Source organism: Capra hircus, chromosome 24, assembly GCF_001704415.2.
Source record: "Capra hircus breed San Clemente chromosome 24, ASM170441v1, whole genome shotgun sequence".
NCBI lineage: Eukaryota > Metazoa > Chordata > Mammalia > Artiodactyla > Bovidae > Capra > Capra hircus.
Window position 1 is genome coordinate 20558826 of NC_030831.1, and position 18208 is coordinate 20577033.

The following is an 18208-nucleotide window of genomic DNA, read 5'->3' on the forward strand; positions in this document are numbered from 1 at the left end:
TATCCTAGAGCAACAAGACGTGAAGAAAATAAACTTGATACTTCCCATTCTGCAATAACCTTGTGAGTGTGAATCACTTATCAGCAACATGTGTATCATCATTACTAACCATAATGATTTTCCTGACATATATGGTTTTTCCAATAGTCATGTATGGATGTAAGAGTTGGACTATAAAGATGGCTGAGTGCTGAAGAATTGATGCTTTTGAACAGTGGTGTTGGAGAAGACTCTTGAGAGTCCTTTGGACAGCAAGAAGATCCAACCAGTCCATCCTAAAGGAGATCAGTCCTGAATATTCTTTGGAAGGACTGATGCTGAAATTGAAACTCCAGTACTTTGGCCACCTAATGCGAAGAACTGACTCATTTGAAAAGACCCTGATGCTGGGAAAGATTGAAGGTGGAAAGAGAAGGGGACGACAGAGGATGAGATGGTTGGATGGCATCAACAACTCAATGGACATGAGTATGAGTAAACTCTGGGAGTTGGTGATGGACAGGGAGGCCTGGCATGCTGCAGTCCATCGGGTCACAAAAAGTAAGACACAACTGACTGACTTAACTGAACTGATATTATTTTACATCAACATAAAGTCTCTATTTAATTGAAAACTCAATGGCAGAGATTATAGCTACTGCAATGCTTTGACCAGGTCCTTTATAGTTCATATTTGTTAATATCAAGTTCATAATACTGTTAAAGATAATACACTTGAGTGCACTTCAGCAATCAAATTTAGATACTGCAGAAATATTAATTTCTTTTGATATTACCAAGAGCTATAATGAAGAAGGAAAGCAGTTTAGGGCCAAAGGGGTATACTTCACTTGTAGATTTAAGCCATAAAATGACAACATGGCATATCACTGCTTACACATTGGGTATAAAGAAATACCTTGTGCAAAACAGTACTGCTGAATCATACTGTGCAGGAGATACACAACTCATAAAAACAACAATATGAAAAGGTGACCTTCAGTCACAGATGACCTACCCTCACATGACGGAAACATCTAGGAATGGGAAATCTCTCAATCATATTTCTCCAATTGTTTAGGTAAGGCACTGAAAATCTCTGAATAGTGTGAAAAGAATACCAGATTCCAGATACATACTTTTTGGCCTTTTTCTATTTAAAGTTCCAACTGTAAGTACTTCAGGGGTGGTCTGGGAAGTCATCAGTGTAAAGAGAAAAGAGATCAAGATCAAAAGACATTCCAATAAAAAAATTTTTTACAAGATCAAAAGACACATAACTAAATCAAATGATTCATAATTATGTTTTTTAGCAAAGATTCAGTAACAAATTCACATCTAGCATGCTTTTAAGTCCTACAGATTTAACATGAAAATATTTGAGGCTGGATATTAATTGGTCATTATGTGGAATAGGGAGGGGAAACAGGTGATACTGGTAACCTTGAAACTCCTTTCAAACATCTGAATTTCTAGAGAATGTAATCACCACTTTCCCCAAATAACTTCAGCTCCTCACTTGCACTGCAAAGATGAGTATTTTACATTCATTTTTAGAGTAAGGGAGAATATAAAAGGAAGGCTATATGACATCTATATGAAATATGCCATAATATGACTACATAAATAATTGAGTACAAGGCTGCTAAGACCAAGAGCATAGATTCTGTTTACACACCCATTAACTTAATCATACCTAGTGCAACAGACTGTATCCCCTATCCACACCCCACATACATTCTATTATATATCAGAACAATATCCTTAAACATTTCATATCAGCACAATAGCATTGGTTATACAGAAATTTAAGGAATAATAATGAAAGCCACATAGATGCTATGAAAATGATTACACTGAAGAAGCACATTATAAGTTAATAAGCTTCATTTATCTATCACAAATTCTAATATTGCAGAGGCAGTTTCACTAGAAAGACTCATCCCAGTTTCCTGACTTCCCAATTCAGTCCAGCTGCTCCCGATGCACATATTCTCCTGATAGGTAAAGAAAAAAATATTTAATTTGCATAGTGTATCAGTGTGCTTTTTATCCATTGTAGGATCACGATTTCACTTGATGCTCTCCAACCTCTCACACACAAATGGTAATAATGCTTAGAAAGTCCGTAACACCAAACATTCAGCAGCAAGAAATGCAAAAATACCCCACTCTCCAAGGCGTGACACTTTAATCCTAGTAATCCAACAAGGGGAATTGATAATATAACTTCTTGAGTTTTACTAACTAGCTAAGTAGAACCTGCAAAGAACGATTCAGAAGTTAACAGCAACGCCTCTAACAATGCTATGGCCAATCCTAGCAAACAGACAAAAAGGCTTGCCTCTGTGGGCATCCAACACACTGAACGCCTCCTTTCAGGTAACTCTCCTGGAACATGAAGCAAGTTACCAGGACCAAAGATCAATCTGGAACAATGTACCTAACGCAGGCAAAAGAACCAGTTTTTTCACACATCTCATTACTCCAAGGGTAAAAGTGCCACCGCTTCTCTACCATAAAACTATCCAAGAACTGGTTCAACCCTGCTAGCGGTGACCCGCAACCTACACACAAATCAACACTACTCCCAGGCCCTAAAATCTGCATCCCATCTGATTCCATCATCAGCATTACCAGATCACGTCCCTGTGAAACCAAATCCCACGATTCTCTGAAGATCTAAGTATGAAAATACATCGTCACTGCCAGGCCTTCGAAGTCCGACGAGGTACTGACTTGCTCCTAACAGCGCAGGCCAGGGATAATCCTAAACCAAGACGAAAAGCTCCTGGACCACCCAACGCCGTGCCCTCCTCCAGAAGCTCACTCCTCACAGACCCGGCCGGCCGGAGGTCGCCTCAGGCAGCGGGCCCCTTCCAGCCCCCGACTCTAGGCCGACTTTCCGGAGCTCACCGCCAAGGAGGGCAGGGAAACAGCTTGGGTCGAGTCCCCACATCTAGAACTCCAGCCTGGAGAAACAGTGCAGGCTCTCTGCTACCTAATACCCAAGCAAGGGGACTGCCAGGCGGCCCGACTGCACGGCCCCGCCCCCGGGGTCCGCAGCGACCTTCCCCCTTCCGCTCCGAGTCCCTCGCGACCGCTCGCCCCGGGAAAGGCGCCGGCGCCCCCTGTCAGGCGGGCAAAGGATACAGTCCCGGCTCCAGAACGCCGCCGCGCCCGGGCGGGAGGGGCCCGCCACGTCCGCCATCTTGAAACAACCGCCACTCGGGGCGTCGCGCCGGGGCCGCCCCGCCCCGGCCCACAGGCCCGGTCCGGATTGGCCACACGACACAGAGGCCCGCCCCCGCTTGCGCGGCCGGCCCCGGCGGGGCGGGACGGTCCGGCCGGAGGGGTCGCTGGGTCCCGGCGGCGTGGTGTGGAGCACCCGCCGGGGCAGCGGGAACAAGCGCCTCGGGGGACTACTACCGCCCGAGCAGCCCGGGCCCCTCATCTCCGCGCCGCAGCCCTTTCAGGCGCCGAGAACTACAAGTCCCGGCATGCCGCGAACTTGACGGCCGCACCTCCCGGGCGGTGTCCGCCCCTCCGGCCCGCCCCGCTCCCCCGCCCGGTCCCTACCCCTTCCCCGGCCGCACGCGGAGCCGGGACACGAGACATGGAGGAGACGTCGCCCCCGCTGCTGGGCAGCAGCAAGCCGCACCTGGAGAAGCTGACCTTGGGGGTCACTCGCATCCTAGGTGAGTGGGGGCGGGGGACCGTGAGGGCGACTACGGGACGAAGGGTGTGTCGCGGAAGCACGGAGGCGCGGCAGGAACTGGACTCTCTAGACCAGTGGACATCGCGGCTGTAAGTCCTGTTCAGAAGGTGCGTTAACGGGGCCAAGGGACCGTTTGCCGGGAGTGTGGATGCAGAGACGCGAAGCCCGAAGGTCACCCCATCCGAAATCCCACCACAGGGCCCAGGAAGGACGCGGGAATAGATGTGCTAAGGGGAAACAGCAGGCCCCTGACAGTGGGAGGCTGGCTGTCCTGAGAGGCCTTCTTGGCTTCAGATGGCCAGAGGGAGGTGAGGGAATGTTGCAACCGACCTCCCAGGGCAACCGGTTCCCATGCGCCTCCGTGTGAATGGCACCTGAATTGGTCCAGAGAAGTCAAAGTTTGCACCGTTGAATGGGTGGTTTTCCTTTATGGAACCTTCCCTTAGTACCTGCTGCTGCTGCTCAGTCGCTTCAGTCGTGTCTGACTCTGTGCGACCCCGTAGACGGCAGCACACCAGGATCCCAGGGAGGGACTACTACGTTAAATGCTGGAGCTACTCTACAATGAAATGAAACACACACACAGTTCAGTCATTCGTTATTGCTCGGAGGTAGCACACAGAAGGAGGTGGTTGATCTTTTCTGGAGAGCTAAGAAGTATGTCCCACAGGAGATGATGCTGATTAAAAGACCAGTGGAAGTTAGCCAGAATACCGAGGAGAAAGGCAATCTAAGCAGGCCAAATAGTACATTTCAACACCTTCCTTTTGCATTCATAATAAAATCCAGATTTTGTGCCATGACCCACCAGTCTCCTATAATTTACCCTCAACTGTCTTTCTGACTTTGCTTCCACTCTGTTTTGCCATAGTAGCTTCCTTGTACTATGAACCCACTAAGCTTGTTCCCACGTCAAGGCTTTTGCAATTTGCTAGACCTTCCATCTGAAATTCTCTTCCTCTGAATATCTTTCTCTGACTTCATTCAAATCTCTAATATCACAACCTCGAAGGAGCCTTCCCTGAATACAGTTCCAGTAACCCCGTTCCCTATCACTGTCTTCCTTTATCCTACTCTTTTTTTTAATCCTCTATGGCTTTGCCACTATTTGAAATTATGTATTTTTTGTTTGTTTTAATTTGTCTCTTTTCTGTAGCTGAAGTCCATGAGGTTAGGAACTTTGTATTGTTCTTCCCTATATTCCTTGGTTGGATGGCGTCACAGACTCAATGGACATGAGCTTGGGTAAACTCCGGGAGTTGATGATGGACAGGGAAGCCCAGCGTGCTGCAGTTCATGGGGTCGAAAAGACTGGGACATGACTGAGCAACTGAACTGATATTCCTCGGTGCCTAAAACAGTAAATGAGGTGTGAAATATCCTGATGTGTTTGGGAGAAGCGGTAGGTTTTATAAATGAAATTGTGAGTGTAGGGCAAAGAGACAGCTAATCACCGAGACCACTCATATTTTATCTCCTTATTCTTACCCAGACTTCTGCCCTATTGCTTCTTGTACTTCTGGACTTAGGCAGGTCTTGCTATTCCACAGACGTCCTTCATTGTTGTTGTTCTGTCACTAAGTCATATCTGACTCTTTGCGACCCCACAGACTGCAGCGTTCCAGGCTCCCTGTCCTTCACTATCTCCCAGAGTTTGCTCAGACTCCTGTCCGTTGAGATGATAATGTTATCCAGCCATCTCATCCTCTCTCGCCCTTCTCCTGCCCTCAATCTTTCCCAACATTCAGTCTCTTTGCATCAGATGGCCAAAGTATTGGAGCTTCAACTTCATTAGTATATTTATAAATCTAGAAAGTTTTCTCTAAAAAATTATTTTCTTTTAGTAAATGTTGAATCTACTCAAGTCAAGCTAACTAAATTTCCCTTAAGCTGTCAGTTTGATTTAAAGGCCTATTTCCCTTAAGCTGTCAGTTTGATTTAAAGGCCTATATAATTAAATGTCTATAAACATTTTAAATTTCATTTATGCATTTAATATATTGTATTATGTATTTCAGATGTCTGGCCAACTGCTAACAGTTACAAGTTAAAACCTACCTAAGGAATTAAACATCTGGTGATTAAATTTATAGGAAATCTAGCCTCCTGTAAGCAGTCTATTTATAAATGTAGTCAAAACCTGATAATTTCAAGTTTAGTAATCACAAGTCAAAAATCATTTGCAGACATACCTCAGAGATGTTGGGAATTAGGATCCAGACCACTGCAGTAAAAGTGAATATCCTAATAAAGTGAGTCTCACAAATTTTTGGTTTCCACTGTGTATAAAAGTTATGTTTACACTCTATTAAGTGTGCAATAGCATTATGTCTAAAAAATGTACATACCTTAACCTTAAAATACTTTATTGCTGAAAAATACTAACCATTATTTAACAATGCAAGGTTGCCACAAATCTTCAATTTGTAAAAAATTTTTAAAAAGGCAATATCTGAGAAGCACAATAAAGCAAAGCATGGTAAAACAAGCTTGCCTGTATGTTTTCATGTTTCTTTGTTGTTTGAAAAGACAATATATTAAGAGGATTTTTTTATGGCAAAGCAGCTAAAGTTAGTGGTGGGTATATGGTAAGCAGCCTCCCCAAAATCTCCTTCCAAAAATATATGCAATAACTCTGCAACTACATTTTTATCCAAAACCAAACTCTCAGTGATGCTTAAAGACAGAGAATAGCAAATGTGCAAAGTAACGAAGTAAAAAGAGAAAAAGCAACAAATCATAGGACCAGACCATAATTTTTCCTGCCCTACTCTCTCACCACCAGAAGAATCTGTGGCAAGCAAACAGACCCAGAAATGATTCCAGCCAAAGAGCCTGGCTGAAACAACCAACAGAAATGAGACACTAGTGTCACTAACCTAGAAATCTTTTTAAATGACACACTATTGCAAAATGAAGGAGAGAAAAGTAAAACCTATAGAGAACTAATGCTGGAATCAGGAAATAAAATGTCAAACAGACAACTGAGGAAGACTCTTCCCAAAAAAGAACTGAAGTAGAAGAAAATTTTAAACTCCAAACAAAATTAAAATACCTGAACAAGTATAGAAAATTCAGTGAAAGAAAGTGTGAGCCAAGGATTTAATATCTATCCTAACTGTCTATCAAATAAAAGAACGTAGAAAATTCTCCACCCATGAGCCCATCCTGAGGAATCTACTGGAGGACAGATTTTATCAAATCAAATATAGACTGAGAAACCTGCAAAAAGACTTCTGCTGAGCATTATTTTCATAAGAGTAATACACACAAACATACATAAATGCATGCACATAAGACTAAACCAAAGGTGGGAGGAGAGTTGAAGAATGATGTAACCGTTGTTTTCTGTTATGACAAAAGGATGTTTAAAAGGGTGTAACTATAGTGTAACTAGTGAGCAGATTTCTAAAATGACCTCCAGTTCTCAGTTCAGTTCAGTCACTCAGTTGTGTCCGACTCCTTGTGACCCCATGGACTGCAGCACGCCAGGCCTCCCTGTACATCACCAATTCCCGAAGTTTACTCAAACTCATGTCCATTGAGTTGGTGATGCCATCCAGCCATCTCATCCTCTGCCATCCTCTTCTCCTTCCACCTTCAGTCTTTCCCAGCATCAGGGTCTTTTCAAATGAGTCAGTTTTTCGCATCAGGTGGCTGAAGTATTGGGAGTTTCACCTTCAGCATCAGTCCTTCCAATGAATATTCAGGAATGATTTCATTTACGATTCACTGGTTGGGTCTCCTTGCTGTCCAAGGGACTCAAGAGTCTTCTCCAACACCACCGTTCAAAAGCATAAATTCTTCAGCGCTCAGCTATCTTTATAGTCCAACTCTCAGATGCATACATGCCTACTGGAAAACCCATAGCTTTGACTAGAAGGACCTTTGTTGGCAAAGTAATGTCTCTGCTTTTTCATATGCTGTCAAGGTTGGTCATAACTTTTCATCCAAGGAGCAAGCGTCTTTATTTCATGGCTGCAGTCACCATCTGCAGTGATTTTGGAGGCCAAAAAAATTAAGTCTCTCACTGTTTCCATTGTTTCCCCACCTATTTGCCATGAAATGATGAAACCAGATGTTATGATCTTAGTTTTCTGAATGTTGAGTTTTAAGCCAACTTTTCACTCTCCTCTTTAATCAAGAGGCTCTTCAGTTCATCTTTGCTTTCTGCCATAACGGTGGTGTCATCTGCATATCTCAGTTTATTGATATTTCTCCCAGCAATCTTGATTCCAGCTTGTGCTTCTTCCAGCCTAGCATTTCTCATGATGTACTCTGCATATAATTTAAATAAACAGGGTGACAATATACAGCCTTGACCTACTCCTTTCCCTGTTTGGAACCACTCTTGTTCCATGTCCTGTTCTAAATGTTGCTTCCTGACCTGCATACAGATTTCTCAGGAGGCAGGTCAGGTGGTTTGGTATTCCCATCTCTTGAAGAATTTTTCCACATTTTGTTGTGATCACACAGTCAAAGGGTTTGGCATAGTCAATAAAGCAGATGTTTTTCTGGAACTCTCTTGCTTTTTCGATGATCCAGCGGATGTTGGCAATTTGATCTCTGGTTCTTCTGCCTTTTCTAAAACCAGCTTGAACATCAGGAAGTTCACGGGTCACGTACTGTTGCCTGGCTTGAAGAAATTTGAGATTACTTTGCTAGCATATGAGATGAGTGCAGTTGTGCAGTGGTTTGAGCATTCTTTGGCATTGCCTTTCTTTGGGATTAGGATGAAAACTGACCTTTTCCAGTCCTGTGGCCACTGCTGACTTTCCCAAATTTGCTGGCATATTGAGTGCAGCACTTTCACAGCATCATCTTTCAAGGTTTGAAACAGCTCAACTGGGATTCCATTACCTTCACATTCTAAGATGTCTGGCTCTATGTGAGTGATCACACCATCATGATTATCTGGGTCGTGAAGATCTTTTTTATAGTTCTTCTGTGTATTCTTGCCACCTCTTCTTAATATCTTCTGCTTCTGTTAGGTCCATCCTATTTCCATCCTTTAATGAGCCCATCTTTGCATGAAATGTTCCCTTGGTATCTCTAATTTTCTTGAAGAGATCTCTGGTCTTTCCCATTCTATTGTTTTCCTCTATTTCTTTGCATTGATCACTGAGGAAGGCTTTCTTATCTCCTTGCTCTTTGGAACTCTGCATTCAAATTGGTGTATCTTTTTTTTTTTTCTCTCCTTTGCCTTTTGCTTCTCTTTTTTTCACAGCTCTTTGTAAGGACTCCTCAGGCAACCATTTTGCCTTTTTGCATTTCTTTTTCTTGGGATTGTCTTGATCCCTGCCTCCTATACAGTGTCACAAACCTCCATCCATAGTTTTTCAGGTACTCTGTCTATCATATCTAATCCCCTGGATCTATTTCTCACTTCCACTATATAATCATAAGGGATTTGATTTAGGTCATACCTGAATGGTCTAGTGGTTTCCCCTACTTACTTCAATTTAAGTCTGAATTTTGCAATAAGGAATTCTTGGTCTGAGCCACAGTCAGCTCCCAGTCTTGTTTTTGCTGACTGTATAGAGCTTCTGCATCTTTGGCTTCAAAGAATATAATCAGTCTGATTTCAGTGTTGACCATCTGCTGATGTCCATGGTGCTGTCCAGTGCTACCTGTATATAATCCATTACTCTTGATAATGGGCAGGACCTGTGAAAATGAGGGATGTCATGCCATGGCTTGGGTTACATTATATGACAAAGGCAAAGGGTTTTTGTGTATGTAATTAAAGTACCTTAATTAGTTAACTTTGACTTAAAAGGGTCATTATCCTAGGTAGGCCTGACATAATCAGCGAGACATTCTGAGAGAGAAGTAGAAGTCAGATGGATTTCCTCCTGACTTTGAAAAGCTAAGCTGCCATGTTGTGAGAGATCCTATGAGAGGACCAATGGCAAGGAACTGCAACTAGTCTGTAGGAGCTGAGAGCAGCCCCCTAGCTGATGGCCATCAAGAGGATAGTGTCCTTCATCTTACCAGTGCTAAAAATTTATGGTAGTTTGTTATGCAGCATAGTAAACTAATGTATATGTTTCATTACCTGGAAATGGGTTCTGCTGCAACATATACCTATGTGGAAGCATCTTTGAAACTAGGAAATGGGTGGAAGCTGGAAGAATTTTCAGGAACTTAATAGAGAAAGTCTAATAAATCACCATTAACGGACTAATACTAGAAATCGACTATAGCAATGCTGAAAATATTGCTGGTGAGGACTCAGAAAGAAATAGCATAATGGCAGAAATAAATCCTACCTTATCAGTAGTTACATTTAATGTAAATGGACTAAACACTTCAATGAGAAGGCAGAGATTGCCATCAGATTTTAGAAAAGCAAAAACATGATTCAAATATACCTAGTCTACAAGAGACACATTTTGTATTTACAGACACAAACAGGTTAAAACTGAAAATATGGGGGGAAAATATACCATGCAAATAGAACCCCAAGTGGAGCTTGAGTGGTTATACTAATATCAGGTAAAATAAACTTTAAAACAAAATTCATTATTTGAAACAAAGGAGGACAGTTCATAATGATAATAGGTATCAATGCCCAGGAAAACAAAATAATTATCATATATGTACCTATGAAGGTCCAAAATATATGAAGCAAAAACTGACAGTGTTGAAAGGAGAGATAGATAATTCAACAATAATAGTCTCAGACAATACCCTACTTACAACAATCGATAAAACAGCTGGGTAGAAAGTTAACAAGGAACTAGCAAACTTAAGCAACACTAAATTGACTCTACCTAACAGACATCTGTAGAACACTTTATCAGAAACAGTATAATAAAATTATTCTCAAGTATACATGGAATAACCTCAAATATGTTAGACCTTTAAGCAAGCCAAAATAAATTTTGAAGAATTTATATCATACAAGGTGTGTTCTCTGATGACAGACCATACCTGAATTGTGGGATAGAATGAAAACATAAAAGCAAAAATCAAGTTTTCTCAACCTGATGAAGGGTATCTATGAAGAACCCACAGCCAACATTTACTTAATGGTGAGAAACCGGATACTTTCCCAGTAAAATCAGGAACAAGACAAATGTTCATGGGATCCCCAGCACCACACCAAGTTGAGGTTACAGGACTTGAGAGACAGTCGTGTTGCAATTTATTATAGTAGAAGCAAAGGGAAAGGTACATGTGGGGAGATTAAGTAAACCAGATATAAGTTTTCAAGAGTCTTCTCTTAGTGGAATCACATGCTGCTGCTGCTAAGTCGCTTCAGTCGTGTCAGACTCTGTGTGACCCCATAGATGGCAGCCCACCAGGCTCTGCCCTCCCTGGGATTCTCCAGGCAAGAACACTGGAGTGGGTTGCCATTTCCTTCTCCAATGCATGAAAGTGAAAAGTGAGAGTGAAGTCCCTCAGTCATGTCCGACTCTTCACAACCCCATGGACTGTAGCCTACCAGGGTCCTCCATCCATGGGATTTTCCAGGCAAGAGTACTGGAGTGGGGTGTCGTTGCCATCTCTAGGAATCACATGGGACACCCTTAATTATTCCAGCAATATGTGACAATACATCTGAAATGTTGTCTACTAGGGAAGCTCATGTGACCAGGAGTCCATACCTTTTATTGGAAATGCATTATGTAGACACCATCTACCTAATATGTACCAAATTTGAGACTCCCAGAGGAAAGCAGGTGTCAGCATAAACCATATTGTCTGCAATAGCAAGGGGTACAGTGAGCCATTCTTACCAGGGAATGGTAGAAATCCTCTTGAAATCCGAGTTCCCAGATGCCAACCAAGGACCAACCTTACAAGCAGATGTCTCTAAATATTGCAGTCTCAGGTATGCTACATTCTCTCTTTTCTGCAAAATAAGAACTCCCCTCTTACCACTTCTGTTCAGCATTTTACTGAGATTCTAGTCAGGGCAGTTAAGCAAGAGAATGAAATAAAGACATACAAGTGGGAAGGAAAGAAGGAAGGAGCTATTTGCAGATAACATGCTTCATGTATTAAAAAAAAAAAGTCCTAAGAAATCCACACACAAAAAAGAGAGAGGGAAAAAACAACCCTATAGGTTAGCAATGAACAAGTCCAAAAATCTATAAAAACAATTCAATTTACAATTTGGTCAAAACAGTAAAATACTTAGTATAAAGTTAACAGAAGTAAGGCATAAATGAATAAATTAACAGAAGTGCATGACTTGTACTACACAGTATGTAAAGAAATTAAAAAACATCTAAACAGACTGGAAGACATGTTTATGGTTTGGAAGTCTTAATATTATTACAATCCCATACTCTGAAAATTGACTAAATTTACAATCCCTATGAAAACATCAACTGCTTCTCTCTCAGATATTGACAAATAACCCAGTCCTAAAATTAATGTGAAAATGGAGACCCAGAATAGCCAAAGTGGAAAAGAGGTACAAAAGTTAGAGGACTTAAATTTTACTATTTGAAAGTTTATTACACTTGGGATAATGAAAATGTTCTGCAGATGAATAGTGGTGATAATTATACAGCAATGTCAAGTGTACTTAAATGTACACTTTAAAATAGTTAATATCTCAGATTTTTATGTATATATTACTACAATAAATTTACTCCAAATCTACAGTAGTTTTCACTGGGGCAGTGCTATAAAGATAGAAGTATAGATCAGTGGAATAGAATTCAGACTCCAGAACTAAACCATCACATTTATGGCCCAGTGATTTTCAGCAGGGATATCTAAATAATGAGGGGAAAAGTCTTTTCAACATATTTTGTGGCAACTGGATAGCCACATCCAAAAGAGTGAAATTGGACCCCATCCTCAATTCAGATACAAAAATTAACTCAAAATGGATCTTAGATATAAATGTATGTGCTAAAACATAGGCCTTGAATTGATTTTTTAATGACTTTGGATTAGGCAGTGGATTCTTAGATCTAACACCAAAAGTACAAGAAACAAAAGAAAAAAATAGCTAAATCATACTTCATCAATATTAAAAGTGCTTGTGCTTTTAAAGATACCATCAAGAAAGTGAAGACTCCACAGAAAAGGAGAGACTGCAAATCACATATGTGATAAAGGATTTATGGGTGAAATCTATTAAGAACTCATATGACTCTACAAAAACATCAAATAATCCAATCCAAATACCACTTCACACCCTCTAGGATGCCTGCTTAAAAAATAAATAAATACATGTAAGTCTTGGCAAGGAACTGGAGAAACTGGAATATTCATTCACTATAGGTGGGAATGTAAAATGGCACTGCTACTTTGGAAAGCAGTTTGGCATTTCCTCAAAAAGCTAAACATAGTTACCTATGACCCAGCAATTTCACCTCTGGATATATACCCAAGAGAAATGAAAAACATTTACATGCAAAAACATGTACACAAATATTCTTAAAAGCATTATTTATAATAAAGTAGAAACAGTCCATATGTCCATCAGCTGATGAATAGATCTGAAAAATGTGGTATGTCCATACAATAGGAAATGTTGGCAAATAAAAGAAATACAGTACTGATCCATGCTACAATATAGATTAACCTTGAAAACTGATTGAAAGGAGAGTTACAAAGGCCATGTGTTTTATGATTTCACTTATGATCTACAAGTATGTACAGATGTAAAGTAAATTGCCAGAATGCTGGGAGTGGGGAATGGAGGATGGTACAAAGTTTCTTTTTCAGGAAAGGATGCACAACTCTGTGAATATACTAAAAATCACTAAAGTATACATTTCAGTGGGGTGAACACTTTATGGTGTGGAATTATATCTCAATAAGGCTATTTTTTTTAAATAAAAAAGGAATCCCAAAAATAGCCCTGCAAGATTTCCTGAAGTATAGCACCTGTGATTTGTTGTGTGAATTGGCAAAAAGGGAGATTATCCTTAACTCCATGAGCACTTTACAACAAGCTGTTAACAGAAGAGGAAGTCAAAGAGATTTGAAGCATGAAAAAGATTTGTTATGCTGTTGCTAGCTTGAAGATGGATGAGAACACATGATAAAGTATATCATAAAGGCCTCTGAAAGCTGAAAGTGTCCCTGGCTGACAGCAGGCAAGGACTGAAGACTTAATTCCTACAACCACAAGGAGTTGAGTTCTGCCAGTAACAGGAATGGAAGATGACCTGGAGCACCCAATGAGAATAGATCAGCTGACACTTGAGCAGTCGGTTTGCCTGGATGTATAGAAATATAGATCAATTATTTCAGTCTCAGCAGAGAGACCAGTCATGCTGTGCCAGATTTACGAGCTACAGAACTGTGACCTGGGTGCTGTCTAAAGTTGCTAATTTGTGGTAGTTTCTCATGAAGCAATAGAAAGCAGTCCATTCCCCCAAATATTTTAAAGAAAAGAGCAAACAATACACATTTCAAAAAGAAACATAACAAGTGTAATATAATACATGTAATTAAAAATATAATGATAAGGCTGAGACCAAACATATCCCTCATAACAATAAACATGAATGAGCTTAAGTCACCTAGTAATAGAAAAAGATTTTAAATCTGGCTCACAAAACCCAACTATTTGCTATTTTCCAAAACATAACTAAAGCAAATAAATTAAAACATTTAAAATGAAGAGATAGATAGATGTTCTGGTGTCTCACAACTGTCCACAAGTCTCAGTGATTCATTAGAAGGACTCACAAGACTCAGACAGGACTCCCAGCTATAGTTTATTATATCAATCAGTTGGACCCTTGAAATCTGATCTTTGACATATCAGGTGATATCCAGAGGAAGCCGTGTATCAGCTTCTGAAGTTTTCCCACCGGTGAGTGGTCACATAGAGTACACTCCTTCTTCAAGTGGTGAAATGCTACAATATGTGGGCAGTGTTTCTGCCCAGGGAAGCTGGCCTATAACCCAAATTCTAGGGGTTTTATTGGGGGCCACTCATGTAGGCAAAACAATCAGCCTTTTGTTGTTACCAACCCTTTTGCGTTGGGCACCAAAAGGGGTCTTCCTGCCCAGTATCATTAGAACCAGTAGGATGAGACCGAGTTTGGTTCAGAAGCAAATGGAAGTTTTATTCGATCAAAGAATGGAAAGAAGCCAGCTCACACTCTAGAGTATAACTCTTTCCCACAGCCAGGGGTGGGGCTGCTTTGTAGGGTTCTTGTTGGGGAGGGTGAGTGGAGTACTCACCAGGCAGCAGCACTTTGCTGTTCAGATCTTAGTGCTGGTTGCACCCTCTCTGTGGAGGTCTACAGTCCCTGGGGCCCCTGAAGAGTCCAATGCACCTTAGCAACTTGGAGACTCACACACACTTAGTGACTAAACAACAAACTACTTCAAAAGTGGCAAAAGTTTTTTGGACTCTGTATCTTCTGTTTAGAATTTGCCCCACCTGCACATGCACGCAGGCTGCAGTCCATGGGGTCGCTAAGAGTCGGACACGACTGAGCAACTTCACTTTCACTTTTTACGCATTGGAGAAGGAAATGGCAACCCACTCCAGTGTTCTTGCCTGGAGAATCTCAGGGACGGGGGAGCCTGGTGGGCTGCCGTCTATGGGTCGCACAGAGTCGGACATGACTGAAGCGACTTAGCAGCAGCAGCAGCAGCACATGCATGCGGTTATTTTTAGTCCCTTACAGTTTCTGTGTATTTTGTTGCTCAGGCAGAGGTGTGTCCAGGTACAGGCATTGCAGCACTGCAGCAAAGGGTCCCAGGTCCCAGCGTGTTTTATTACTTTTTGAGGCAATGACTTCAGACAATGTAAGATACATGGCCCAAGAGAACAGTGGTTACATGTCAGATGACAAAAGAATAACGGTCACATGTCAGATTTTTCCTAAAAATGTAAGTATCTTGGTTTTCTGCCTATGGCCAAGTGTGCCCTGATGTCAAGGCTCACTGCTGGGGCTGTATCTCCCTGGTCATGCTTTGATTGTTTTTTAGAAGAGAAGCTTCAGGTCTTAGCATCACAAGTCATTAAGGGGGCCATTGCCCCAAACTGTCTCTCTACAGGTTGGGGCTTGGGGGCCTCTTCCCTCAAGTACAGTGTCCCCATGGAATGATGCCTACAACATCAGAGCAGAGCGGGTGGTTAGGGTCACCAAGGAGAGTCTGTTCAACTAGGCATGAGCTGATCTTGCAGCAGCTGGTTTTTGAGATTTTTAGGTTCGCTCAGGCTTCTGGCTGGAAGAGGTGGAGGGCCAGGTCAGTGGGTGCGGGCACCTGGTCACCATCTTCTGTGAGAGCTTTCATGGTTTTTCCTAGGGGAGGGCATACTTGAGTTATTCCATTTCAGTGGGGTTAAGATGTCCCTTCTCTTGGGACTGGGAAATGGGTCTACTGTGTGTGTGTGTTATAAGTTCAAATACACTTAATTTTAATTTATCCCCTGGGGCTAACCACATGCACACTAGGGCCAGTTTTCTTGAGTTTCCTGACATACCTTGGCTAAGGCCCATTTCAGGGTCTGATTGGATCTCTCTTTGACAGTTTGGGTGGGGAGGGTCTCCAGACTGAGTACAAGGTCCATTTTATGCCCAGGGCACTTACTTCCATCATCGCTTGAGACATAAATGCTGAACCATTATTTCTTTGCAGGGATCCTGAGACCCAACCTGGGGACTATATCTTTTAATAATGCCTTAGCCACTTCAGCTGTCATTTCAGTTCTAGCAGGAAATGCTTCTTTCCACCCAGAAACTGTGTTTTCTAGGGCCAGGAGATCCCTGAAAATGCCCAGTACTCTTGCCATGATGGTGAAATCAATCTGCCAGTCTTCTCCAGGATATGTCCCTGTGGTCTGAATGGCCCTTATCTAGGGGCCTCTGGAGGGTCTGGTCTGGGGAGCTGTGTTCATTGTGCAGATGGGCATGTCTCATCTATCCATTTGATTATAGTTTTCATGCCTGGAGTTAACCGTGAGCTCAACTGACCAATTATTTAGGGCCTCCCTCCTGTGGTGAGTCTTGATGAACCTTCCTGATGGCTTGACAAGCTGTGGTTTGGAAAAGAAGTGTTGCCTGTGTTCATTAGCTAGCCACCGTGGTCCTCTCGATCTCTACTGAAGCCCAGTTTTCAGTTTTTATCTAATTCTTCCTTTCTGTAGATTGGGGAATGATTGGATGGATCTTGCCTTTGAGGTATGAGCGGTGGTTGCCAAGTTGCAGGTTCTGGGCCACCCTTTCGGCAGTTGTATTCACTTTGTTTCCCTTTTTTACCTCTGTATTCCCTTTGTATGAGGCCTGCAATGAATCACTGCCATCCCTTTTGGAAGCTGTACTCTTAAGAACTTCAGTATGCTTAAGCCACATTTCACAAGTTTATTCTCTGCAGTAAGCATACCTCCTTCCATCCAAATAGCCCCATGTGTGGGTAGGATGGCATATGCATACTGGGAATCTGTGAAAACCTGTAGGATTTTCCCTGTCCCATGCTGAAAGGCTCAGGTGAGGACTGTCAACTCTTCTTTGGGGGCAGGAGCCTCAGTGGGTAGCTTCTCACTTCTGTGACTTGGGTCTGAGAAGTCACTGCATATCCACCAGACTTTTCTCTCTTCTCATAAAACTGCTCCCATCTCTGAGAGGCTAACTTTCTCAGTTGGGGCAACTGGAAAAGATCATGTCTATGGTTTCTATATGGTCATGCTCCAGGAACCCCAATCCTGTAGCAGGGTGGCAGGATTTAGTGTGTGATAGGTTTTAAGGTAACCACTGGGTTGTCTAAAAGCATAGCCTGAACTTGAATCGACTTTCCAGGGGATAACTACTCTGTTCCCTTCAGTTCAGTTCAGTTCAGTCGCTCAGCCATGTCCGACTCCTTGTGACCCCATGAATCGCAGCACCCCAGGCCTCCCTGTCCATCACCACTTCCTGGAGTTCACCCAAACTCATGTCCATCAAGTCAGTGATGCCATCTAACCATCTCATCCTCTGTCATCCCCTTCTCCTCCTGCCCTCAATCCCTCCCAGCATCAGAGTCTTTTCCAGTGAGTCAAGACTTCGCATCAGGTGGCCAAAGTATTGGAGTTTCAGCTTTAGCATCAGTCCTTCCAAAGAACACCCAGGACTGATCTCCTTTAGAATGGACTGATTGGATCTCCTTGCAGTCCAAGGGACTCTCAAGAGTCTTCTCCAGCACCACAGTTCAAAAGCATCAATTCTTCAGCACTCAGCTTTCTTCACAGTCCAACTTTCACATCCATACGTGACCACTGAAAAAACCATAGCCTTGACTAGATGGACCTTTGTTGGCAAAGTAATGTCTCTGCTTTTCAATATGCTATCTAGGTTGGTAATAACTTTCCTTCCAAAGAGTAAGCGTGTTTTAATTTTATGGTTGCAATCATCGTCTGCAGTGATTTTGGAGCCCCCCAAAAATAAAGTCTGACACTGTTTCCACTGTTTCCCCATCTATTTCCCATGAAGTGATGGGACCAGATGCCATGGTCTTCATTTTCTGAATGTTGAGCTTTAAGCCAACTTTTCACTCTCCTCTTTCAAGAGGCTTTTTAGCTCCTCTTCACTTTCTGCC

General features: G+C 42.2%; 2 protein-coding genes across 4 annotated transcripts in view; one reads left to right on the top strand and one right to left on the bottom strand.

Annotated features, from left to right (window-relative positions):
- KIAA1328 (KIAA1328 ortholog) overlaps positions 1–3441 on the bottom strand; it is a 433299-nt gene extending 429858 nt beyond the window's left edge. For 2 of the 3 annotated variants that reach the window (XM_018039479.1, XM_018039480.1), the window contains exon 1: positions 3133–3441. In XM_018039479.1, coding sequence (XP_017894968.1) covers positions 3133–3433 — 301 coding nt within the window. In that variant the 5' untranslated portion in view covers positions 3434–3441. Of the gene's footprint in view, positions 1–2895; positions 3112–3132 lie in introns of those variants that run through there. The other variant, XM_018039481.1, reaches the window with a different exon arrangement.
- Positions 3571–18208, top strand: part of TPGS2 (tubulin polyglutamylase complex subunit 2) — a 65870-nt gene continuing 51232 nt past the window's right edge. Inside the window, exon 1 of the mRNA XM_013974316.2 lies at positions 3571–3677. Coding sequence (XP_013829770.1) covers positions 3596–3677 — 82 coding nt within the window. The 5' untranslated portion in view covers positions 3571–3595. The remainder of the gene's footprint in view (positions 3678–18208) is intronic.